The 27,809-nt window shown below is 33.6% G+C and overlaps 1 protein-coding gene across 1 annotated transcript; it reads left to right on the top strand.

Annotated features, from left to right (window-relative positions):
• The first annotated feature begins 278 nt into the window (after positions 1–278).
• Positions 279–27,809, top strand: LOC131854323 (elongation of very long chain fatty acids protein 7-like). Its single transcript, XM_059205424.1, has 7 exons — positions 279–371; positions 19,066–19,134; positions 20,039–20,226; positions 22,974–23,051; positions 23,994–24,083; positions 26,069–26,278; positions 26,574–27,809. Exons 2-7 carry the CDS (start codon positions 19,080–19,082, stop codon positions 26,997–26,999), a joined length of 1,047 nt encoding a protein of 348 aa, XP_059061407.1. The 5' UTR covers positions 279–371; positions 19,066–19,079; the 3' UTR covers positions 27,000–27,809.

Raw genomic sequence — 27,809 nt, 5'->3', positions numbered from 1 at the left:
ATCTTAAATTAAAACGAATTATATGAAGCTGTCCATATTTTTAAAAGTATAATTGTGTGTGATTTTTAACGAATTTTTTAACTTCGATTATGTTTGTCATTGCTAATTTGTATTCGTCATTTCCTGACTAAATATGTAATACATTGTCTGTAGGAATTTAAATGTATTAATGCGACGAGCGACATAGACGTCTTAAAGAACCTAGGTGTATTACATCGCGTGCTATCCACTTATTTTATGTGCCGACCGGTCGATAGTACCGCAGTGCTGAGCCGCACACGGCGACGTCCGCACGGTTACAACAACGAACCAACCGACGTTAACTTTAATCGGACGTTGTGCTACCTGTCATCGAGTTCGAAATTCGAACGGTAAGTTTTTAATTTTATTATTCAGAATGTATTTTTTTTTCAGAAAATTATTGCGTTAATTATTTATTGAAAAGAATAATAAAATTTCAATCGGTGATGTCTGTTAATTTAGTAAGTTCGAAATTCGAACGATAAGTTTTTAATTTTATTATTCAGAATTTATTTTTTTCAGAAAATTATTGCCTCAATTATTTATTGAAAAGAATAATAAAATTTCAATCGGTGATGTCTGTTAATTTAGTAAGTTCGAAATTCGAACGATAAGTTTTTAATTTTATTATTCAGAATTTATTTTTTTCAGAAAATTATTGCCTCAATTATTTATTGAAAAGAATAATAAAATTTGAATTGATAAAGTGGTTTAGCTAGTACTTTTTGAATAGGCGAGTATTAATTAAACTTTCTTCTTAACTTTTGCGACGCATTTGAAACATAGTGTTATATAATAATTCGTCTATACAAATTTGTTAACGGAATAAATAATATCAAGTACCCGTATTAACTTAATTAACTTTATTTCTAGATTAGAAATAGTGCGATTTTAAAAATAATTAATGTTAATTTCATGTAAATTTCTATGTAAGCTTCATAGGAGCACGTAAAAATGTGTTAGCTACGAGTATTTAGATTGAGTAAATTGTTTTAAATAAAATAAGTTATATATATTATTATTTAATTATATAGTAAACGGATTAATTTAATTTATTATTTACAATTGATATTCTGTAGTATAAGCAGCGTACACTATTATTAAGACATCAATTTGATACTTTAGCTGTTTAATACCAAAGTTTTTTAGATTTTAACTTTTTATACTGTTAACTAAATAAATAGAAGAAACTAAAAGCAATCAATATTAGCAAAAAATCTGTGGGAAACAATAATAATAGCGTCTGTAATAAGATGCGTTGATAGGAAGCTCATAAATGTTTATGTATTGATCATTGATTTAAAAAACCATCCACAATAATGAAATCTGTAATAGTAGTAACAATGTTTATTTACTCTCAAGGATCCAATATAATTTATGTTTAAACTTTCAAGTAAGTACAACAATAGTCATACCTTGTGAGAGTCTGGAGTCAGAGCTAGATCGAAACCTGTACGACAGATCTTCATCTGTGTATTAGAATTACTTAATACTACTAATATTCAATTCATCGAGGTAGCCTTTGTAAAGAGTTATCTACGCCTATTTCTGCTAGTCTGATTATTTTGTAAGTTGTTTCTGATTGAAGGACGGGATATATCAATGAAATTACAGAATGCATGCAGTCATGATACCTTCGTTCTCCGGAAAGGATGAGGGGTATCATGGATGGCACATAATGACGTAATATCCAATGATCCTGTTCATCCAATAATAATCTAGAACTATTCACACAGCACCATCTAGTATTAAAGTAAGCAGAGCTTGTTATGAGTATTAGACAACTTATACAAATATGTAGATATTTTCATACAATACTTAATGTAATCTATGAAGTAATTTCTTGTACTGACTGAAGAAGTAACGTATTTTTGTGTACAAACAAACATACAAAAACAACCTCTTTGCCAATTTCCAAGTTTCAGATGTATTGGGTCCGCAACAGTATAATGATGTCCAGAGCTTCCGGAGTGAACAATCCTATACACATGCAGCGATAGTTAGGAAGCTGTTTCCTCTTAAATAGTTTTTTTTTCGACGATTAGCATAAAACTAGTTAAAATGTGAAATTAAGAATTGTCGAAAATTTAACGTTTTTGTTTTTTTTTCACACTATTCTGATGCTGTTGGCCGCAGCTGGCCTTTACAGTTTCACCGGATGATAGGGGACAAGTGCTGATGGCACTCCAAACCCGCGTAAGGACTTATGGCGGCTGAAGGTCAACCTGCCTGATGGATACGGTTTTAGTCTTAGGGCACCGTTTCCTGCTTTTTAGGTTCCAGGGTGTGATGATGAATTTCCTGTCGATGGGAATGATTAAATAAATATAACTATACAATAAAAGTCAATATCCGGAGTTTTCTCATAAAGTTACAGCATAACATATATCTACAAAGGATTAAAATATGGCTTCTTGAATAATCAGTTGGTTTGTTGAACCGCCTCGTCGTTGTGGAGTCGACAAAGTCAATAATAAGTCAACAACCTCTAACAAGAGGGATTCTAAGATTTGAATTAGAATCGTAAGCTCTTTTGTTTTGTTACAATATACTAGAATTATAATTAAAACTAGCTTAGACCTCAAATTCGTAACCGGACAAAATTTTCGGTTTGAAAATCCATTAGAATAAAATAAATACAGTTATCTAGTACCCATAACAGCTCTGCTTACCGAGGGACTAGATGGCTTTGTGTTAATTGTCTAGGATTATTTATTTATTATTAGGGTTATTTATTTATGCTTCAAGTGAGATTACAATTTAATACGGAGTATTAATAATCTATACATGAATACGTGAAGGAAAAACAGAGACGACTGATATAACTAGTATACTATATTTAGATATATATTTTTTTTAAATCCATTAATTTTCAAATTCAAAATATCTTTATTCATGTAGGTCTAGTACAGACTTATGATATGTCCAATCTATCGTCAGGTCGGAATGATTTCGAGATGAGAAGAACTAACAAGAAACTCAGCTCGTATTTTTTTTTAAATGTTGTACATGTTTACAATAACACATACATAATATATGTTGGCGACCGGCCTCCACAGCCTTTTTTGTAATTTTTTATTTTATTTAAAATTACATTTTTAGAACAGTTCTTTTTATACGTCATGTTTTTTGAAACGTTTCAATTATTGATTCATTGTCTTTTCGATACGCAACTGTATACTATTATATTTAACTATATTCTACATTCAACTTTTAGACCATTGGTTCTCAAATAGTTTTTGGTCTTTTTTGAAGTGTACCACTTCAAAAAAGACCTCAAACCTTGCGTACCCCTTATTGTAGCAATCACACTAATATTATATAGTGTGAAAGTTTGTGAGTGTGTATGTATGTTTGTTTTACTGATAGCCGCACATACCCCTTGATGCAGCTTCACGTACCCCTAGGGGTACTCGTACCACTAATTGGGAAACATCGATTGAGACCATACAGTTCACCAATCCATTACAATATACTTAGTATATACCCAGGCCGAAACAAACAATCATACTCATAAATACAAATTTTTACACCATGCCAGGAATCGAATCGAATCCTCGGAAGTAAAGCGATGTGCTAAATCGCTAGACCACCGAGACTGTAATAATAACTTTTAATTGCAATCATGAAACATAGAGCAAAGGGATATATGTGTTTGTATTGTGAATAATTTAAATAACAAGTACGGATGTCTACTGTCAAAGGCTGTTCAAGATAATGATGATGACAATTGATGATAGCAATTAACGGACCGTAAAGAATGGTAGCTTTTTATAATAGGTCTGTCTCTATTTAAAATATTATTAGAAAAAGAATTACAGCAGGTTACGGCAACAACGTGTGACTTATGTGTTCCCCTTAAGCTTAAGGGTAAAATTTATAAGATCGCCTTCGGTGGTCTAGCGGTTTAACGCACCGCTTTTCTTTCGGTAATTGCGGGTTCAATTCCTTGCAATACAAATGGTTGCGCCATTTGTAGATGAATTTGTATTCATTCATAGAATGGTATTCATTCATTCATTCATTCATTGTATTCATAAATATAATATATCTAAATATTTATATCAAATTAAATCAAAATATATTTATTTACGTAGGTCTATTACAGACTCTTAAAATATGTCAAATCTACCGTCACTTCGAAGTGCTCGAGATGTGAAGAAACTCAGTATATCAGTTGTCTATTACCTATAGTAGAAACTCTTCTAAGCCTAAAAATTTAAACTTATGCGAAAGTGATGTGGATGTAGGATAGTAAAAACTGTCTACTTTCGTTCTGTTTCCAATAAGTATATTGGAAGTTTGACAGTAACGGAAAGCAGACTTTGCACAAGGTTGTCTCCAAAGCTATTGAACTCTGTTTTATTTAATCTGCCGCCCAATCTACTGCTCTGTTCACTGTAGGTACTCAAATGACGTACTCCTAAAATGGGTCAAATTTTGCCGTCAATGAGTTAATGATTTCATCACAATATAATAAGATAATAATGAGAAAGGGTTGTGGAAGAATGCTTACGAGCTCCCGTACCTCTGACAAAAGATTAAGGGAAGGAACACCTTGGGGTTTTTAGCCGTTGAGAGTCTAGCAGTACTCGACTACATCTCTCGGGGTGGGCGGGTATCCATGAGTATTTTGCCCAAGTAAAAAATATATCTTATATATAAAATTCTCGTGTCACAGTTTTCGTTCCCATACTCCTCCGAAACGGCTTGACTGATTCTCATGAAATTTTGTGAGCGTATTGAGTAGGTCTGAGAATCGGCCAACATCTATTTTTCATCCCCCTAAATGTTAGGGGTAGTCCACCCCTAAATTTTTATTTTTTATATTTTAGACAAAATTTTTAGTTTCTATTTTTTTATGATACAACCTACAAAAATACATACAATCCGAAATTTTCACCCTTCTATCATTAACCCTTATTTTTTATAGCGTTATTAATTTATATGGCAACAACGTTTGACGGGACAGCTAGTGTCTATATGTTAATTCATCATTGCCAAGATCTATCTATCTATTCTAGATTCTAGTAGGTATCATTAAACCAACGTCAGCTAACTATTGACGGCAAAATTTAACCCATTTTAGGAGTAGGTCCTATGTCATTTCAAGTAGGTATGTAATTTATTTTAAAATGGTATTTTTTATTTTCCACAGATTTAATTTCCCATAAACACGTTTAAAATTTATAGTTTAGCAATCTATAATTATGTCTTCACTCTAAAGTCAGATGTCGGCTATTTTGAAATGTTAATTAATTTTTAGAAACAGGCGCTAAAGCATGCAAGATTAAAGGACGGGAGAATTAGCGAGCTGGCGGCGCGTGCGGTGTAAATCGTTCTTTTTGCCTATATTTACTTACTACATGCCTGGCAGCGCGTGCGGTGTAAATCGTTCTTTTTGCCTATATTTACTTACTACATGCCTGGCAGCGCGTGCGGTGTAAATCGTTCTTTTTGCCTATATTTACTTACTACATGCCTGGCAGCGCGTGCGGTGTAAATCGTTCTTTTTGCCTATATTTACTTACTACATGCCTGGCAGCGCGTGCGGTGTAAATCGTTCTTTTTGCCTATATTTACTTACTACATGCCTGGCAGCGCGTGCGGTGTAAATCGTTCTTTTTGCCTATATTTACATGCTTATTCTTTCCTGCGTGAAAATATATTCACGCATGAAACATAAAGGCAGCAATTAAATAATTAAAAAAAGCCCCCGAATCGAGGACAAATGTCATATGTACAATAATATTGTTCGTTTATAATTAGGACAGCACCTTTGGGAGTACAGTAGTATATCAAAACAAAAATAATATGCCCTACATATTTGGTTCAATATGCGACACACCCTAATCCCCTCTGATCGATCCTCCGTCCAATTCAAATGGGGATCGAAATTACGACGCTCTGAGCCGATTTTCGAACCCTCAGACGTGACTTCAGACTAGAGTCGAATCCGTCAGGCGGGAGTTGGCCTTCAGCCACTCCATAAGTCCTTCCGCAGATTTGAAGTGCCATCTGCTCCCTATATCCGGTGAAGCTGTAAAGACCAGCTGCGGCCAACAGCATTAGAGTAGTCCAAAAATTGCGATACACTTTTGATCGTATAAATGAAATTACTTGACAAATGTTACGTTAATTAAGCCATTTCGTGCATATATTTATACTGTGTTTTTCCCTAGTGATATCGGTATTAATAATAATAATAATAATCTCAGGACAATTCATACAGCGCCATCTAGACCCAAGTTAAGCTAGCTAGAGCTTGTGTTATGGATACTAGATAACTGATACAAATACATAGATATTTTTTTTTTGTAAATACATACATATTATACATAGAAAACACCCAGACCGATACAAACAATCATACTCATGGATACAAATGTTTGTGCCGTGCGAGGAATCGAACCCGCGACCATCGGTCGTAAAGCGGTGTGCTTGACCGCTAGACCACCGAGGTCGTCAAATGACTTGCAAATCATTTCTTACCTCTGAAACGGCAAACAAAATAACGAGTTACTTGATGGAAAGCGTATTAGAATAGGTCATTATAGTATGATATTGTTATAATCATCATTACATACTATAAAACAAAGTCGCTCTCACAGTCTGTCGGTCGATATGTATGCTTAAATCTTTAAAATTACGCAACGCAGCGGTTTTTTTTAATAGATACAGTGATTCAAGAAGAAGGTTTATATGTATAATACATAGTACATATTTAATAGTAGTACATAATGTATAGTACACCCAGGCGTAGCCGGGGCGAGTAGCTAGTATATATTTTATAATAATAGTAATTCGTAAGTAGTGGTCGAAATTCGAATAGAATTAATTTGAATTATAATAATGATGTTCATGATTATAATTTAAATTAATTATTATATTATTAAGGTCTTATTGTAAATGACTAGGTATTGGACACAGACAGTAAACAAAAGAGTACGTATATGCTTGTGGATGTCAAATCCGTGGTAGTGTATGTAAAACTTTTCATTGTTTTGATGTATTTATTATAGATCATTTATAATTTTGTATGAATACAAATAGACCGGAAGACGCAGCGTGGGAAGGCCTCCAGCAAGGTGGACCGACGATCTGGTCAAAATTGCTGGAAGGCATTGGATGCGAGTAGCGCAGGACCGATCGTCGTGGAGATCTTTGGGGGAGGCCTATGTCCAGCAGTGGACGTCTTCCGGGCTGCGATGATGATGATGATGATGATGATGAATACAAATCGCCAAATAACAAAGTAATATAAAGAAACAGTTAGGTACTAGAGTAACAAAATAAATCAGTCATAGTTATCAAAACAGATCAGTCCCTACAAGGAGCACCCGTTCACGAGTATAACGGGTGAGCCAGCCATCACTGCGCTCAATCATATTTCAGGAAGGATTATAAAAGCCAAAATATCTTGTCTTCAGATCTAAAGACTCTTAATAAAATCTTGTCAACATTGGTATTCTGTCTAATACAGACTCTTCTCAAGGTATCCATTTGCAAATATAAAGTTGCTTATGACCAAATATTTAAAAAGAAACTAGTGCCTGTGTTATCTCAATCCCCTCAGAGTGGTTTCTTGTCGAGAAGAACGGACAAGAAAGTTAGTTATTATTCTTTTCAAATGAGCTTGTACAAGAATACAAAAACACAGATTCTGTTTTAAATTCAAATTAGAGAGAATTGAGCGACCACCAGCATAAGCTATTGCAATTAGTCAAAAGGAAATGGTCTAATTGGTGGTCATAGCTCGAATAGTACAGCACTCGTTCACGAGTATGACAGATAAGCCAACCATCATTGCATTAAAGTAAGCATGATGGACTCATGAAATTAAAACAAGACAGACAGATAGACACACTTTCGCACTTATAATATTAGTATGTATATACATTATATTTCACTGTTTTGAATTGAATGAAAGTTACGCATCAATATGAACTGGGTCAATGCAGTTGACTAAGTAATTGTGTAGTTTAGCAGTGCTGAACTGAAGCGATATATTGAATTTACTTGACTCTTTGACATGATTCTATTGTTGACTAACGTAAGATATCTGTCATTTAAATGTAACCTTTATTCTGAACCTTAACAGTGTGAATAAAATTTATTCCATTTTAAATTCCAATACAGTACCTACCTAGTTAATACGTGAAGAAAAAATGTTGTACCCCTTTTTACGAAATTGTGCGGATGGAGGAGTATAAAATTTCGCACGCTTACAGTTTATATAGAGGAGAGCAGAATATTAATATTCTTTTTAAATCATTCAAAATACATTAAATGAATAAAAAAAGTATTACAGATACTACCATGTTTTTTTATTTGATTCGGTTCCCTTTTCAGGGAAAGGCAAAAGGACTCAGCTCATACAGACACTACCATTACATTATACGACTGATAACAAAACGTCAATGTCAAATAATGTCAAGACCGAAGAGCTGGCAGCTACCTCGGACAAAGAATTAGTCTAGCGATTAAAAGGGGGAAGGCTGCCAGTATCTTCGGAATCTTGCCTAAAAGGACCCTTTTTAATAATATATTTTAGTTATTATATAATTTTTTTAAGGTTTCTAATAATGTCAATATTAATAATTGTCAAATCACCGAACTGAGGTTTTTTTCTGAGCTGTTATCAAAGCACCTATATATTCAAAAGTGCTTATATTAAGTTTATTTGAATGAACCTGATTTCTATTTCTATTGAAATGTAAAGCAATTCTTTTACAGTACAGCCTTCATTAAGTTCAAACTTATAATTTAAATTATGTTCTAATATTGACCACTGAGCGATCACAGAGTAAAATTAATAGTAAGTAATATAAAGTAATGGCACATGTCACAATGTATATTTATAGAGACATATACTTATTTCGTGCGCCACCTACCCTTTTCTTATCTTTAGTTTCTCTATCCACACAAAGGTAATCTGGAAGAAATTGCTTAGCGATAAGACCGCCTTTTTGATCAATAAATGTATATTTACTATTTTAATTTGTAATATATATGTTATATATATGTAATATATACTCTTCTCCAAAAATCTGTATTTTTTTAAAACATCTACAAGCTTATTTGATAAGATTAAGAGCCGTGATACTTTTCTGTTCTTCTTAGTTCTTAGTTCGAAAGCACGCCAAAGTGACGGTATATTTGACAATCATGAGAGTCAGTAATAGACCTACGTGAATAAAGATATTTTGATTTGACTTTATAATTATTTTCCGTGTTCGGAGCAATAAAGAGTATAAATAAATAATAAATAAATTCATTTAACTGTTTTTTTTTATTAGTCCAAGGTAAACTTTGTAACAAAAAAAAGAAGAATTATCAAAATCGGTTGTCGCAGTAAAATATTATGATGTAAGTGATACACCTAAAAAAATACAGTCCAATTGAGAAGCTTTTCCATTATTAAAGTCGGTTGAAATTATCTGTAAACTACTTATAATACTTGCAAAAATAATTAAATTCTCAATACATTGTGTTGAAAACAGAATTTTAACACCAATGTCGGGAAATAATTCCTTCTGTGACCTCTAAAACTAAATCAAAAGGCGTATTTTAATGAGGACGAAGCGTAGCAATGAATTGATTTATGCTAATGTTTAAAATTGCTTTACAATTGACATAAGTTTTTTTAGATAGATAAATTCTGTATTCTCCAATTACAGACATATCATACATGAGATACAGAAAAAAATACATGAAAGAAATAGAGATGGCTTTATGTGCCGCAATGATGATTAAGTTACCAACTTAGCATAGGGGGAAAGAGGATGGTTAGTAATGTGGACTAAAAACCCCATTGCTAGCAATGTACCATAGAAGTTGACCTCCACGTGATTCCAATTTACGCCGGGCAACAGGTACAGGTACAGGTGGTAAATACGCCAGGATAGGATATTACAGTGTAGAAAAATAGGATCAGCTTGAGGACAGATCAATTATCGTGGTAAATACGCCAGGAAAATTTATTATTACAAAATTTATCATTCTGGTTTCCAGAGGGAACTTCGTAGAACTCAATGGTATTGTGAATATATATATATATACAATGGATTGTTAGTACTGTGGACTAATATTAGGTTGCTCCACATGGTTCCTCCTAGAAACCATCGTGATAAATTCCTGGTGAATTTGTCACGATGGGCTTACTGAACTGGCCTCATGATCATCTTATCAGCCTCCTTCGCTGGTGCACTGCCAGCGGAAACCGTTAGCGCAGACGGATGCACTATTCCATTGTCACTAAAAAAAAATTATAAACTGCAATTTTTCCTTTTTAATAAAATAAATTCTTAATTTTTTTGAATTAATGACCAATCGATTTTGATGGGGTTATAGCTTAGAAACTTCTAAGAGTTATACCACAGATAACATAATATTACATAGTTATACTATCACGACTTCATAGCCATTGATAGTTTGAATTCTAAACCAAATAGAAAAATAGATAGAAAATATACGGCTGTTAACGCAAATGTAATAATCCAACACTGTCATTGTCATGGCCAAATTTCTAGTATTATATTCGAAACCTGCGTTAGTCTGCCACCAGACGCTTTGGTTTGTTATTTGTGTTTCCATCAGATGAGTGGTAAATAGTTTTGACGCAAAGATTTTTTTGTGTCTCAAAAATATTTGAACTTGTCAGATTTGAACTTGGAAGTTTTCACCACACTTTAGAGTTACCACTAAGCTATCTCTCTCTCATATGGGTAACACGATACATAATTGAACATGTAGAAATCCCAACAAAGAGTTTCTCGGACAGACCTGTTTTTATTGCAAGGGTAACTGTGAAATTTTCCCTACAATTTAGAGAATTTCCTTGGCGCAGTGCGGCAAACTAAGGTTCGGATGGCCAGGTTGGGTGCTACTCTCGTATTTTCTGTGCCTACCTTTGTGGGATTTATTACTTTATAGCTTTATATTTATGACTAGCTACTCACCCCGACTTCGCACGGGTGTACATGTATTTATATATATATAAACCTTCCTCTTGAATCACTCTATCTATTAAAAAAAACCGCTTCATAATCCGTTGCGTAGTTTTAAAGATTTAAGCATACATAGGGACAGACAGCGACAGCGACTTTGTTTTATACTATATAATAATTAAACAAATTACAGCTACTGTAACTCACTTTCTTTATGAGAAGGTTTATTGTAGAACACGGTTAGACAAAAATACAGGATAAGGGACATCACATCTTAGACCTCTGATACGGCAACGCATGAGTGGTACTACGGGTATCACTTCATGGTAATGGTAACCTATGCATATACATATCAATCTGAACAAAACGAAAATATCGTTATTAACTTGAAAAATCCAACATTACAAAATATTATTTATTTTAGAAAGGTGAAAATTGGTATCATATTGGTATAATATTTAACAAATTTTCAACGTTCTATCCCCATAAATATATGAGTTATGAATTTTATGGCCGGGTCAATGGGCTCCTAAAATATGGCCGAGCGCAGTGATGGCTGGCTCATCCGTCATACTCGTGAACGAGTGCTGCTTGTAGCGACTGGTCTACTCCAATCACTTCGACCGATTTAATCTTATTGTGTATTTATATTTGATCCTAATAAATTTGTGCTGGTTGGTGGTTTGTATTCACACGTTTCGACGTATAAAATGTGAACTTACAAGGATTATTTAATAGAGCAACACACAAGTTTCTTACTCGTTCTTCTTGTGATTAGCTTTCCGAATGAGCGGCAATGCTTAAATTGTTTATTTGAGTAAATGATTTTCTATTCTATTCTATTCTATTTTTTTAAACAGTATTTTGGCTCTGATGTAAAGTTGGGTTAGTAAAGCTACGACAATTCCGCTTTCTCTCGTCGATACGTAGGTGACAACTATAGCTTAAGTAGAACTTAAGTAGAGTAAATAGAAGTTTGCATGGATGGCAGGCAGCAGGCAGGTTTTTTGTAAGCCGTGTTTTGGCTATGGTAGCATAACATCGTAGTCCTACGGATTGAAAATAAATGAGTGGTATCATAGCCATCAATTAATAGCTACCTTGTATGTGTATTATGTAATTATTTGGCTGAAAGGGAATATCCAGAGCCGTAATCCAAATAAAAAAAATTACAACTTCGGACCCGGAAAAGTGAAATTACAGGGAAATAGAACAGAATAGAATAGAAAATCATTTATTCAAATAAACTTACATTGAAGCACTTTTGAATAGTCATAACATTTTTTTTTAATCTACCTCATTCTCTCTCATTCGGAATGCTGCCTCATCACAAGAAGAACAAGCAAGAAACTTGTGTGTTGTTCTTTTAAATAATTTATTCTTACTTACAATTTAAGTTTAAGTGTGTGAATACAAACCACCGATTAGCACTAATTCAATGAAATAATAAAATAGGAAAAACATTCAATATACAACAACTGGTTAAACAATTAATAAGAGAAAATAAGTCATAGTGATTAGAGCAGACCAGTCCACACAAGCAGCACCCGTTCACGAGTATGACGGATGAGCCAGCCACCACTGCGCTCGACCATATTTTAGGGAGCCCAATGACCCGGCCCACCACGCCGCCACAAGTCTGGACATTTTAGTGAGCATGACTACTCAAAACACCAGACCACGTCATAGCTACTCACAATTGCCATCTGATGGTTATAGTATTCACATTTCACATAAGAAAAGGAAATGAATAGAACCTAAGGTACGTTAGTCATAAAATAATTATATTATTTCTATAATATATTTCACTGAATCTACTCAACGGTGTCGTGAATCGATTTCCTAAACTAGACATATTTATATGTGAGTTGTTGAATTTTAGCAGAATGCCAATGGATTTCCTAAATAATACGTAAAATTGTAGGTTATTATTGTTTTAATATATATTTTTTTTGTAATTATTAATATTTCATATTTTTGTATAATTTTTCCTAAGTGCATATTGGGAAGCTGTAAGGCTCGCTTAGTTGATGTTAATAAATAATAATACCACAGATGAAACATATGTATTAAAAATCCGATCTTTTTTTGTAATTTTTTTGTTATGTTATATCTAACATCACTAGTATACATAACATTCTACTTATTTTTTAAAATATTATACTTAATTACGATTAATTTATTAGAAAATTATTTTCATAAGTAAAAGGGATATTTATTTGTATTTTTAAGGCACAGATTTTAATTCACAACTGTCTGTTACGATATTGTCTACAAAATTTTCGAAATATACTTCCATATCATAATAAAAGTCTAATGAAGTACTCTCATAAAGAAACTCGCTGTAATCCCTAAGAGTGGCAGCGAATGATAGGTTCATAAGTTCGGGTGTCATATAATAATAATGATTTATTGTCAAACAACAGACCATTTTGTTGGTAACTACATAAATTAACTTATGTTCGTAAAAAACCCTTTACGCATTACCAGTTCCACCCTGTATTTTAGAATGGGGGAGTATATTTTACAGGCAATTTCTATGTGTATCTCAACGAGGTGCGTAGATGTAATCGTTGAAAATAATTAAAAACATCAAATTACGAACTAAATTGTAATTACATATTTTTTTAATCTATACATATAAATAAAATTGGAGTGTCTGTTTGTAATATTGAAATAACTGAATATAAATACGGTACATACACCAAAATAACATTTTTTTTAAATTGTTGTCTGTCTGTCTGTTTGTTCCGACTAATCTTTGAAATAGTTGGCCGATTTTGACGGGACTTTTTTTGGCAGGTAGCTAATGTTATAAGTAGTAACTTAGGCTACTTTTATTTTAGAAACATTATTTTATTTTAGAAAAATAAAGTATAATTCCACGCGGACGAAGTCAGCTAGTAATTTTAATATAATCCGGCAAGTAACAATATTGTGAAGACAAAAGAAAATCGTACTCTTGAGAACACAGGGTTTTCTGTTTGAAAATGATGAAAGAAATTATTAAAGAAGATTTAATAATTATTTTTGTTGGAGTTTCCACAATCCGTAGCATAGCATAGCTCACATTTAGATTATCAAATGCATGCATGCATGTTTGGTGATGTAGCAGCTTAGCGTTCTAGGTTCGATAACTCGCACCGTACAAACATTTGAATACACGAGTACAATTGTTTGAATCGGTCCGTCTCGATCTATGTGTGTAATTGTATCCATGTGTTTATATAAGTTGTCTAATACCCATAACACAAGATCTACTTACCTTGGAATTAGATGGCGCTGTGTGAATTGTCCTGAAATATTATTATAATTATATAGGCAGCAGTTATCATTAACATCAGATGGTTAGTTTGTTTGTGTTTCCTGTTTCATACAAAAATGTTACCGGTGACCTGGGGGAAAGATTGTTAGTAATGTGGACTGGTAACCCCATTGCTAGCAATGGGGTTATAAGTCCAGTCAGGTTGACCTCCACATGATTCCCCTTGGAAATTATCGCGATTAATTTATGGTGGATTTATCATTATGGGCTAACTGACTCAGGTTAGTTCAGAGCACCAGTGGAGGTTGATAAGATGAGCATGAGGTCAGCCTCATGATCATATTATCATCCTCCACAGGTGCTCTGCCAGTGTAAACCGTTAGCGCCATTATCGTCCAGCGTAAACCGTTAGCGCAGACACGCAGAATTCCATATCGTCCATAAGAACCGTTCGACCCAGGGGTAAACGGGTCGCCTCAGGGGTAAATGTGTCACCTCAGGGGTAAACGTATAAATTTTACTACAACTTAATTTCTAAAGTTATGACGTCAATCAGTATTTATATACTTATCGATTTGTGTGATTCATTGTTTATTTTTGGAGCGATATATTAAACGCCCGACCGTTTTATATCGGATTGCGTATGTCATTGTAGATTATAATTAAATTGATTGTTAGTTATTTAAAGACTTCAGGTAAAACGAACAAAATTATTGAGTACAGGTAGATATGGTTCTTAATATAGCAAGAAATTTCTTGAGATTATCCACTTTTATAATTTCAGCTTTTTTATAATTCGAGAGCGTCATGATCTGTTGATTTTGTACCTCAAATTAAATCTAAATATAGTAAGTCCAGAACTCGTGAACAGTGATGGAAGCACCGATAACAAACTAAAATATGTGAGAATACGACGGTAGGCTGTCCTATATTCCTGTGAGGAATCCAACCCGCAACCATCTGAAACAAAGCGGTGTGCTAATGCCTCGTCGGCTTCGGTGGTCAAGCGATTTAGCTTTGCTTCCGATGGTCGCGGGTTCGATTCGGGCGGGCTCGCACGGTACAAACTATTGTATTCATGAGTATACTTGTTTGTATTAGTCTGGGTGTTTTCTATATATATTATGTCATTCAGGCCTAAAGCGCCTGATATATTTTAAGCACCAAGAAGATGCATTAAATAGTCGCATTGCATATGCTCTTGTTTTTTGTATACCTGCATCATTTTTTTTTTCTTATATAGACGTTCGTCAATTATTGAGTTCACTTCTTTTCTTCTTCAACATATATGTATATATTTTCCAAAAAAAATCTCTATCTTTAACACAATCTCTCAGCTTGGGTCTAGATGGCGCTGTGTGAATTGTCCATTGATATTATTAATACTTATAAATAATGTCCGTGTCAAATTAAAAAGACACAATTTTATATTCTGAGGGTTATTAGAGAAGCATATGCAATTTACTAGCACTGAATATTCTAACATCATTCTTTTCTATTTACGTAACCGTCAACCAGAGTTGATAAATATAAAATCGATGTACAGACTGACAATATAATTACACAGGTACGTCTAACTAAGTACAGGAGCCAACTGAATACCAGAGCTGCAGATTTATCTGTAGCTGTATGCTGAGTTGGCTGCTTATTCACCTTTGTGGCACATAAAGGCACCTAAATTTCTTTTATTAATTCATTTATAATGAAGGCCGCGATAGTCTAGCGGTTTAGCTCACAATGTTATTTCCAATGGTCGCGGGTTCGATTCCTCGCACGGCACAAATATTTGTATTCATGAGTATAATTGTTTGTATCGATCTCGGTGTTTTCTATATATAATATGTATGTATTTACGAAAATAAAAATGTATTTGTATCAGTTATCACAAAATAGCTTAACTTGGGTCTAGATGGCGCTGTGTGAACTGTCCTGAGTTCATCATTTTTTATTTTTCTGTAAATCATATATGTTTTGTCTGTAATTAATAAAGACTTTATTTATCTATGTAACCACAGATAAGATAATTTTGTCTAACGGAAGTTGGAATAGATACAAAACAGTTGTAAATGCAATTTTACTGACTTACTAGCTTTCTTATGCTATTCTCAATATTGCAATGCCCATTAAAACACCATTTGACGTACACATTGACTGCGAAGTAGGTTAAAACTGGAGAGCTGACATTGCAAATCGAAGAAAACTTTCTTCACACTATAAATCATACTTGAATTGTGTTGTACATTATTGTTAGGATTTATGAGAGGATGTAAGTATCACATATTGAGATTGAATGAGTTCTAATATTGTTGTTTTATACTAGTTGTGCCCGCGGATTCGGCCGCTTGATATTTTAGCCTATAAGTTATATTACTGTAAAGTTTCATCGAAATCCGTTAAGTACTTTTTGCGTGAAATAGTAACTAACATCCATCCATTAGAACAGAATAGAATAGAAAATCATTTATTCAAATAAACTTACATTGAAGCACTTTTGAATAGTCATTACATTTTTAATCTACCGCTCATTCGGAAAGCTGTCTCATCACAAGAAGAACGAACAAAGAAACTTGCGTTTTGCTCTTTTAAATAATTTTATTATCACTTTACATTTTTAAGTTTAAGTGTGTGAATACAAACCACCAATTAGCACTAATGCAATTAAATACTCAAATAGAAAAAAAAATAAAAAAAATAATAGTATACATTCTAATAAACTTTCGGATTTATATTATAATAGTAATAATAATAAGATACTCCTTCCATATGCATGTTTGTCATTTAACTCCTCCTAAACTAGATCGATTTGGGTTCAATTATATCTGCATATTTGGTTTGGATTTTGGGTAATTTGGAAACATAAATAGATCTTGTAACTAGAACTATTCAAAAGTGCTTGTAATGAGTTTATTTGAATAAAGATTATTTCTATTTCTATTTCTATTTCTAGAAATCTTGTGAACTGTATGTCAGCATAGCTAGCAGATCTTAGTATACACATTAAGGTTTAATTGCAACTAGTAGAGAGACGAATTTTTTAGCCTTCTATGGATTCATCGTGCAAATATCGGGTCCATCGTGTGGCGGAGAGCGAGACACCAAGCATATCCCGGGACTTGTGACTCGGGTGTAGGTTTAACGGGCCCCTTTGCCGACATACAGCAATACTCACCTTCACCTTCACTATAAAACAATAGTAGAAAATCATAGTATTTAGCACTAACCGAATACTTTTATCACAAGTAAAAATGTTTCAGCCCAATGAAGTGGACATTGTTTATCTAGTATACATATATATGTTATAAAATAAAAATGAAATGAAAATATAAATAAGCAATAAAATCAGAAAATAAATGAATTATATCTGAAATTTGAGAGATAATGCTCATGCATTATCTCTCAAATTTCAGTCATGATATTCCGGTATGCTCTTAATTTTTTTATGATGTTTTGATTGTCCATATGATTGTCCACATGATTTTATACCTATTTTTAATAAGTTACTAAATAATTACTAACTTATTAGAACATTATTGTCTTAAATAAAAGTAATATTTATTACGTACGGGCGTATACGATATCACAACTGTCTGTTAGTTACGATATCGTCTTCAAAAGCTCCGAAGTAAACTTTTAAACTTTGAACCCACATCATAATAAAAGTCCAATGAAAAACTTTCATAAAGAAACGTGCTATCATTAATTATAGCGTTAAGATTTAAGTACAATAAAGTTTTATTTTAAGGTCGCGTACAAAGACAGATAAGTAGTCTATTTAATTTTCTATGTAACTACATATATATATATATATATATCTATGTACATACTCTGCAATTGAGATTTCTATAGAGCTTTTTGTTTCATTGTGTATATTCTCTTCAAACTAAAGGACATTGTCATATGCTTTATAAAGATTTCTAAACATAGTATGGTATAGAATTAAGTTCCTCCTATTAATTAATATAAAAGACACGTGTAAATGATATATGTTACAGCATTTTTAGGACGCTAAAATCCCTCAACAGAGCAACTTTACAACAATGAATTTATATAAAAAAATGTTGTGTAACTTCGGTAAAAGAATTAAAACTATATAATATATCTATAAAATCATAAATGTAATATACATGTATGTATATATAACACATAATATTTCACATTGTTTGTTATACATTAAATAAAATAAATAGTACTTATTATGTAGGATGGATCTATAAATAAATTGATGTCATTATATTTGCTATTGTTATTAATTTATAAATAAACTAGCTTTTGCCCGCGGCCTCGCTCGTGTTAATTAATCCCCTTAGGGGTGGAATTTATCAAAATCCTTTCTTAGGGGATGCCTACGTCATAGTAGCTTTATGCGTGCAAAGTCTCAGCCCGATCGGTTTAAATTTGACAAAGTTTCATACAAACTTTCATTCCCTATTTTATCCTCTTGGGGGTAGATTTAATTAAAATCCGTTCTTAGTGGATGCCTACGTCATGACATCTATCTGCATGCCAAATTTCAGCCCGATCCGTCCAGTAGTTTGGGCTGTGCGTTGATAGATCACTATGTCAGACAGCATTGAGTTATATTTAGATTATTTCTTTCTGTTTTACACTAGAAATTGTCTTAAAATAGTTATTAAAAAAAAGTATTTTCTAAACTTAACACTGGCCGGAAAACTACTCCGCGATGTAATAAAAAAAATTCTAAACATAACACTGGACGAAACTCTCCAGCATGCGATAAAAAAAACTAAATCAAAATGACATATACGAGTCTGTTGATTGACTTTTTGGTTTATAGTAAGTGTAATTTTATATTATTGTTCTGATTCTCAGATCCTTATAAAGCAATGAGTTATTTGGAAAAGATGGACAAATACTTGGACTCACTTAAAGTCGGCAAAAGTAAGTAATTATTTTGTTATTTTATCATCAATTCGTTCACTCAAATTGATATTACGAGATAATGTATCATCATCATCAGCCCACTGCAGTCCACTGCTGGACATAAGCCTCTCCCAAGGCACGCCACTGGGCACGATCTTCAGCCCTTCTCATCCAGTTACTACCCGCAACCCTACGTAAGTCGTCGCTCCACCTAGCTGCGGGGCGTCCTACACTACGTTTGCCAATTCGCGGTCTCCACTCTAGAACACGCCTACTCCAGCGAGCATCGGTTCTGCGACATATATGACCAGCCCACTGCCACTTCAACTTACAGATGCGAAGAGCTATGTCGGTGACCTTAGTTCTCTGGCGAATCACTTCGTTTCGGATTTTATCCCTTAGAGAAACTCCAAGCATAGCTCTTTCCATAGCTCGTTGAGCGACTTTGAGTTGGTGGACCAGTCGTATCGTCAGTGTCCACGTTTAGATAATGTATATATTATATATATTATATTTTTTCGGACTACTATTAGGTATATTATTGTAATACCAATATTTGTATTCATGAGTATGATTTTTTGTATCGGAGTTTTCTCTAGGTGTTTTCTATGTATTTTTTTCCCTACCGTCCAGATCAGTATACAGTCTCTATTAAGAAGAATAATTGACACTCAACTTAGCTTATTTACATTGTCTACATTCTTTCTTTCTTTCTTTCTTCTTCTACTTATGTAGGCGTCCATGTCTAGCAATGAAAATCCCGTGCATGAACTACTATTGCCATGCACGACGACTGTCAGTTGTCTAGTACCTAGTACCCATAACACAAGCTGTCCATATCTTGGGTGATATTATTAAAATAATTGCTTACTGTACAAACATTATATACGTGAAAAATAAAATGGCTATTATTTTTTTTCAGGCGCAATAGTGGACTCCTGGTTTATGATGTCGGGCCCAATACCCATAATGTCAGTGGTGATCGCTTATCTGGTGGTGATACACGTGGGACCCAAGATCATGAAGAATCGACCACCCCTGATAATGAACAAGCTGATTGCGTACTACAACGCAGCTCAAGTATTGCTCGCAAGTGCGATTTGCACCAAGGTACGTAATTATTGTAATACTAGTTATTTTCCGCGACTTGGTCTGCATGGTATTAAAATAAAAAAAAATCTAATTTAAAAGTAGCGCAAGTTACTCTATCTAACATTAGCTGCCTTCTAGTGTAAGTCCCATTAAATATTTCTTTCTGTAAATACATACATAATTAACATAGAAAACATCCAGACCCATTCAAACAATCATACTCATGAATACAAATGTTTGCACCGTACGAGGAATTGAACCCGCGACCATCGGAAATAAAGCTGTGTGCTGAACCGCTAGAACACCGAGGTCGTCTAGCGGCTTAGCACTCCACAATTTGATTGTGTATTTAATGTAGTTTTCGTAAAATGTCGATTTCATATGTTCTATCTATATATAATTATAAAAATGAATTGCTGTTCTGCTGTCTGCTGTAGTCTAACGAAAACTCGAGAACGGCTGAACCGATTTGGCTAATTTTAGTCTTGAAACATTCGTAGAAGTCTAGGGAAGGTTTACGGTATTAAAATATGAAGAATTGTATGGAGAATAGCAAAATTCAATTTTATTTTCCCATACCAAACTCTCAAACAGGGTGCGTTCAGAAATTTATTGCGTAACTAAACTTCAAAACTCCTTTCATTCTAAGGCGGAACGGATTTCGCGGGGTACTATGTACTATGTACTTTTTATTTACAATTATTATTAATAAAAAGCTGTTTTATTAATAATAATTGTAAATAAAAAGTACAGGTGAATAAATTATAATTGTGTATTAAGAGTTGGTAGTCTTCAGGTAACATTCGTAAGAAAATCTAAATGTAATGTGAATGGTGTGTAACCTAAATCCTGTGTCACCATAACTTAGTTTATAGAAATGTTATCGTTGATTAAATTGTAAGTTGTACCGACTTTTAAAGTAAAAGACAAGTAACCTCGGTGGTCTAGCGGTCTAGCACACCGCTTTACGACCCATGGTCGCGGGTTCCTCGCACGGCAAACATTTGTAGTCATGAGTATGATTGTTTGTATCGGTCTGGGTGTTTTCTATGTATAATATATATGTATTTACAAAAAAAATATATATCTATGTATATCTATATATGTATCAGTTATCTAGTACCCATAACACAAGTTTTAACTAGCTTAACTTGTGTCTAGATGGCTCTGTGTGAATTGTCCTGAGAAAAAAAAAACATGTTGGATATCGGTTTAGTTCGGTCGGTCTTGGACAGTGCGGTTTCAGAGGACCTTCCTCCCGCGTACACTTATGTAGAACTACATACCGTCATAGTATTATTATTTGTTAACCCTTCGAACGTTTTGACACAGATCTACCCTCTTAAACCGTATTACCGTCTTGTCACAGATCTGTGCCCGCAAAACACTGACTTCTTTTTAACGAATTTAGTCATTATTTGAAACGAAATAAGATTAAACGCATTTGAAAAAATACAGCTGACGCGTGCATACCGCCTTTTCTTTCGGTCGCTGCGACAGACAATAGACATTCGAAAGGACAATAAATAAAAGGCATTCATACATCAATTATTAAAGAAATCCCAATATTCCGACCCGCGACTAGGACCTTTGTAACTGAGTCGAAATATCAGAAGGATTTATCATATTAAATAGATATTTGTACGAGGAATTGAACTCGCGACTATGTAAACGAGATCTGTTATATGGTCGCGGGTTCAATTCCTAGCACGGTACAAACATATGTATTCACGATCATGATTGTTTGTATTATTCTGGGTGTTTTTTATGTATTATGTACTAACGATTTCACCCGCGTTAAATTTCAATATAAAATATAGTCTATGTGTGATTGTAATAAGCTATATTACTGTAAAGTTTCATCAAAATCCGTTCAGTTCATAGTTTTTGCGTGAAAGAGTAGGTAACAAACATCCATACTTACAATCTTTCGCATTTATAATACGATGAATTTACAAAAAAAATCTAAGTAATTATATCAGTTGTCTACTACTTGTTATATAAGCTCTACTTAGTGATTACATGGCGATGTTTTAAGTTAAAGGGATACTGTTATGCTTAATATGTAAAAGAATCGTGTCTTGTTGTTTGTCCGTGATGCAATCCTAAGCTACTATGTTTAGTGGTTTAAGAATATATTACGGACTCATCAAATCAGATAATATTTTATATGTATGTATATTCAGTAGGTCTGAGAATAGGTTGTTATCTATTTTTATACCCCTAAGTGAGAAGGGTGAGTCTCCCCTAATTATTTCCATTATTTATATGACTTTTTTTTTGTAATATTCGGCATTAAAGAAAACATGCAACCCAAAATTTTTATTTTTCTACCATCAACCCCTATTTTTTAATAGCGATATTAATTTATATGGCAAAACAAAGTTTGCTGGGACAGCCAGTTATATACATAAAAGAGTCTAGTGATTCTCGTCGATGAGTCAATATCATTACATAGAATGAATAAAAGTGGCTGTCGCTGTCCGTCCGTCCCTATGTATGCTTAAATCTTTAAAACTACACAACGGATTTTGAAGCGTTTTTTTTAATAAACCGAGAGAGATTTTTAATGGATAGAGAGAGTGATTCTAGAGGAAGGTTTATATGTATAATACATGTACACCCGGGCGAAACCGCGGCGAGTAGCTAGTTGTAGATGTTTAAATAAATATCTACTACTAGCTACTCACCCCGACTTCGCCCGGGTGTACATGTACTCCGTTGCAAATGTATGTATTTAATACCAATTTTACTCTACATTTCAGGTGTTCAAATTGGAACTTTTCAAAGACGGTATTCAGTATGCAGGTTGTCGTTATCCTCACTTCACTCAAAACTCTACGGTAATTATTTTTTTAATTGATTCCATTACTTATTTAGTATAATAGTTTTTAAGAGGTTTTCGGAGAGGTTGAAGAGTAATCGTCTATCGTGGTATGTGCATGTAATGCGTAGGAATGAAGATAATGTTTTAAGGATAGTGTTACATATGAATGTGAATGGTTATAAGGGGGAATATATACATGAAGGCCAAAAAGAAATGGATGGACTGTGTGAAAAATAATATGGTAAGTAAGGGAGTAAATAACGAGATGACTGCGAACAGGGATGAATGGAAGAGAAAAACATATTACGCCGACCACAAATAAATTGGATAAGGAAGAAGCAGATGGTGATGATGATATAATAGTTTTTTAAGTATAAGTATATATATATATATTTTTTTAATTTTATTTCTTTGTAATTGTTTATTTTTTCTTTTATCCATTACGTATATAATGTTTTAGGATTATTATTTAAGATTATTAATATATAATTTTACTTTTTATTATTTATATACTTTTCTCTTGATATTATTATTTTTATTTTAATTGCATAGTATTTGATTTATTAAGTTAATGTATACGTATTTTTTAATTGTAATATTTGCGCGTCCGTACTGGGGGCCCAACTGAAAATCAGCGCTGGAAACTATTTCCAGCATTATGCTGAGTTGTGGTCCACATTGACTCCGTTTTTTAATGTGTAAATTATTTTTGTATTTCTTATGTTATTACTGTAAAAACGAGTTAATAAAAAAAATTCTATTCTATTCTATTCTAAAGTATATAGGCTTAGTAATTAACTCATTTGCAATTAGATATTAGATAGTTATATAGCTTTTCACGGTAAATTCTCTATTCAACTTCAATTTATACCAATAGGTCCTGAGATTAGCGTGTTCAACCACAATAACAAACTCTTTAGTTATATAATATTAGTGTAGATTATGTTTTATGTTACAGTTATTGGACGTAGGCTGGTGGTACTTCTTCGCAAAGTTTACCGAATTATTGGATACGGTTTTCTTTGTTTTACGGAAAAAAAATAAACAGGTAAGATGATATACTTTTTTTTCCCGGACTACTCTAATGCTGTTGGCCGCAGCTGGACTTTACAGCTTCACGGGACGATAGGGGGCGAGTGCAGATGGCACTCCAAACCCGCGGGAGGACTTATGGAGCGGCTGAAGGCCAACTCCCGTCTGACGGATACGACTTTAGTCTGAGGGCACCGCTTAAGGTTCGAACCTCGGCTCAGGCCGTCGTAATATCGATCTCCGTTTGAATTGGACGGGGGATGGATCGCAGTGAATTGGACGATGGATAAAATATTCATATTCGTATGGAGTACTCTAATGATATTGGCCGCAGTTGATCTTAACAACTTCACCGAACGAATGCAGGTTTTCTCACGAGACTACAGCATGGGGTTTTTCAAGAAGGATATATTAAGGTTTCTTAAGGGTCGGCAACGCGCACGTGACACCCCTGGTGATTCAGGCGTCCATAGGCTACGGTAACCATTTACCATCAGATGGGCCGTATGCTTGTTTGCTACCATAGTAATATAAAAAAAATGCAGGTTGCACTCCATACCCACGGAAGGACTTATAGAGTGGGTGAAGATCAAGCCTGACGGATACTTTACTTTTAAAGTATCAGTAGAGCTTACAGCAGGCCGATTCGAAATGTTCCCTACATCAGGTAGGTAGGTTGATTGGAAGGAATTGATTAGGTCTATTACATACGCTTATGTATGATAAGTCAAATCTGCCACCAGTTCGTAACGTAATTTTAATCCAAGAATAACCGACTAGACAATCCGTTTTTACTAATCTGATAGAAAATCATACCGTTTATAAAAAAATATGCTAAACATTTTTTGGCATAATAGGGTTTTTTTAATATCTTCCAATTTGTCGTTACTTCCTAATAATCTTTTATTAAGTAAACGCTGAATCACTATAGCATTTGTTGTATTGAAGCAATTATATCATACCGGGGACCCACCTCTGCTACGCATGGGTGTACTCAAAGTGTATGTGACAGAAGGTCATATAACTACACAAGTGTATTATACTTATAAACCTTCCGGGAAAAATAAACAGATCAAAATCCGTTGAGCGTGGTTTAGAAAAAGTAAGCCGTAAAACAGAGAGATTTCTTTCTTTCATTTATTTTTTTACCATTGGGATACTAAATAAGCTGACAGGTCATCTGATGATACCTAGAAATCCTCGATTATACCATGGATATTAACATCAGATGGGCCGTATGCTAGATTGCCTCCATCGTAGTATAAAAAAAATATGTTCTCAGGTAACACCTGCGGTATCCTCATGCCTTGCTATTTCAGACTAAAGTAAAGCCTCAATAACCTGTAATTTTACTACCAAATTTCACCCTTTAACTAAGACACATCTTGCAAAACAATATGCTTGACAGGTCAAGTAGGCGACACAGAGGTCTATGTTGCCAGACTACTCTGTTCACCTAGATTTATAGATATTTAGAATATGCTTTATTTGTAATATATAGTGAAGAAAAGACATAAGAATATGCCATGTGTAACAATAAGACCGTCCATATTCCAATGGCAGTCTGGCAACATAGACCTCTGTGTCGCCTACTTGACCTGTCAAGCATATTGTTTTGCAAGATGTGTCTTAGTTAAGTTAGCGAAGTCCACCTTAGAGAAACGGATTTATTATTGATAAATATTAATAGAAATAGAAATAATGTTTATTCAAATAAACTTAATATAAACACTTTTGAATAGACGTATTTTTTTCTTCTTCCACTCATTTGGAAGGTAGACTCATCACAAGAAGATTGAGCAAGAAAATTGCGTGTTGCTCTTTTAATTACATTAACAAGGATTAGGCTTACGTCGACGACTCATTTTTTGTGCAATTAGAGAATATTGTCAGCCCTCTAAATTAAAAAACAGTATTATCATTTATATAGTTCTGAATTTTATAATAATCTTTTTTACAAAGAAAGTTTAATATAGTAAATTGAAATACAATCTGTTTCAGATAACGTTCCTACATGTCTATCACCATGTTATAATGGCTATATATTCATGGAGCTACTTGAAATTTGCATCTGGAGGTGAGGGAGCAATACTGGCACTCCTGAATTCAACAGTACACGTGTTTATGTACACTTATTACTTACTGTCAGGTCTCGGTCCGCGATTCCAAAAGTATCTCTGGTGGAAAAAATATGTCACGAAATTGCAATTGGTAAGTTTTTTCAAATGGTCATATTAAAGTAAACTTAATTTAAAGTTTGGCTAGGTATTTTTTAATCCATGCATGTTATTTGGAAAGCGGGAAGAATTGGTAAGACTCATCTAGTGGTCTTTACATATATAAAACTTTATAACAATTTATAAGTCCATCAGAAATATAAATTGATTAGAAGAATTTTTGGTAACGCTAGTTTCGAAATCAAGACTACTGGAATATAGAAGTCAGGGTATTACTGATTCAGTCCTTCATTATATTATATTAATTTAGTTTTATATTGTCATTTCAGGCACAATTTGTATTGATGCTTGTCTACTGCTGTTGGACCCATTTCTCTCCAAAATGCCAATACTCTGCACCGTTTACTTACTTTATATCGGCCAACGTGACGATATTTCTACTACTTTTCCTGAATTTCTACGTTAAAAGTTATAAAAGCAGAAAAACTGCCGAGAAAAAAATTGAAAGCGATCAAAGTACACGAAATGGGATCACAAATGGGTTTTCTAAGTCCAATGGAATTACACCAGATAAATCTGAAGAAAATGGAATACACAGACGTTTAAAAAATACAGAGGAATTAGATGATGTTCCTTATCAAGTTAATAAAACATGTGGTGACTACACCAAAGATGGAAAAGTGTATATGGCAAGGCGCACAGCGACAGCCGCCTTCGGTTCAGAATACAACTTCGATAGTATAATAACGAAATGATTCACTCTCAGAGACTGTGGTTAGGATGGTTCAATTGAGACTGACGATTGTGATGAATTCATGAAGACGGTTTTAAAATAGTTGAGTAAGGAATAGGATACGAGGGGTCAATATAAGTGGGCGTAGATTTGTATATAGTAAGAATTTACCAGTGAGAGCTCTTTCCATTTTGGGTCCAGTAATAAATTTATTCGTGGAGATATTAAAAGGATTACAAGTAAATAGGTATTGAAATTAGTCAGTTAGGCAGTCGAGTGATTCTTTGATATATACCAACACTCGAACACTCCATAATGATACTAGAAAAATGAAAACGGAATTTTTCATTGTATGTTTTAAACTGACAGAAAATTAATAGAACGAAAAATTTGAATTTCTATTTCTACCAATCAGAGGAACACTGAACAAAATGTTTAGATTCGTATTTCTGTCATTTGTGTGAATAATCTATGTATATATTTATAATTTAATTGAGAGGCAAAAATATGTATTGTAACTTTACTAACATATATATCCATCTATATGATGGATATCGGAAATAAATGAAAAAATAAAATTCCTATATTCAAGTATTTCGTTCTATTCTTTCTGATTGTTGACAATACCTATGTATATCTGATGATCTAGGCGAGTTATTAACATTTTCATTGGACTTATATTTTGCTATCGAATAGCACATAAAGTACAATTTTACCATAACATATACATTACTGTAGCAATAATGATCTACGCTATTTTATAAAAACACCCATTTCAATCAGGTATGTGCATAAAATTTTTGTTCTCATAGGTAGTAATTAACATGAAAAC

This window comes from Achroia grisella, unplaced genomic scaffold (genome assembly GCF_030625045.1).
Source record: "Achroia grisella isolate CSIRO2021 unplaced genomic scaffold, CSIRO_AGI_Agris_v1 utg976, whole genome shotgun sequence".
Taxonomy (NCBI): Eukaryota; Metazoa; Arthropoda; class Insecta; order Lepidoptera; family Pyralidae; genus Achroia; species Achroia grisella.
This window is presented reverse-complemented; position numbering and strand designations above follow the sequence as displayed.

Coding starts and splice junctions, on each gene's coding strand:
- LOC131854323 (XM_059205424.1), top strand. CDS start 19,080: ATGAGTTATTTGGAAAAGATGGACAAATACTTGGACTCACTTAAAGTC. Junction 20,227..22,973: donor CAAGTGCGATTTGCACCAAG/GTACGTAATTAT, acceptor TCTACATTTCAG/GTGTTCAAATTGGAACTTTT. Junction 23,052..23,993: donor ACTTCACTCAAAACTCTACG/GTAATTATTTTT, acceptor TTTATGTTACAG/TTATTGGACGTAGGCTGGTG.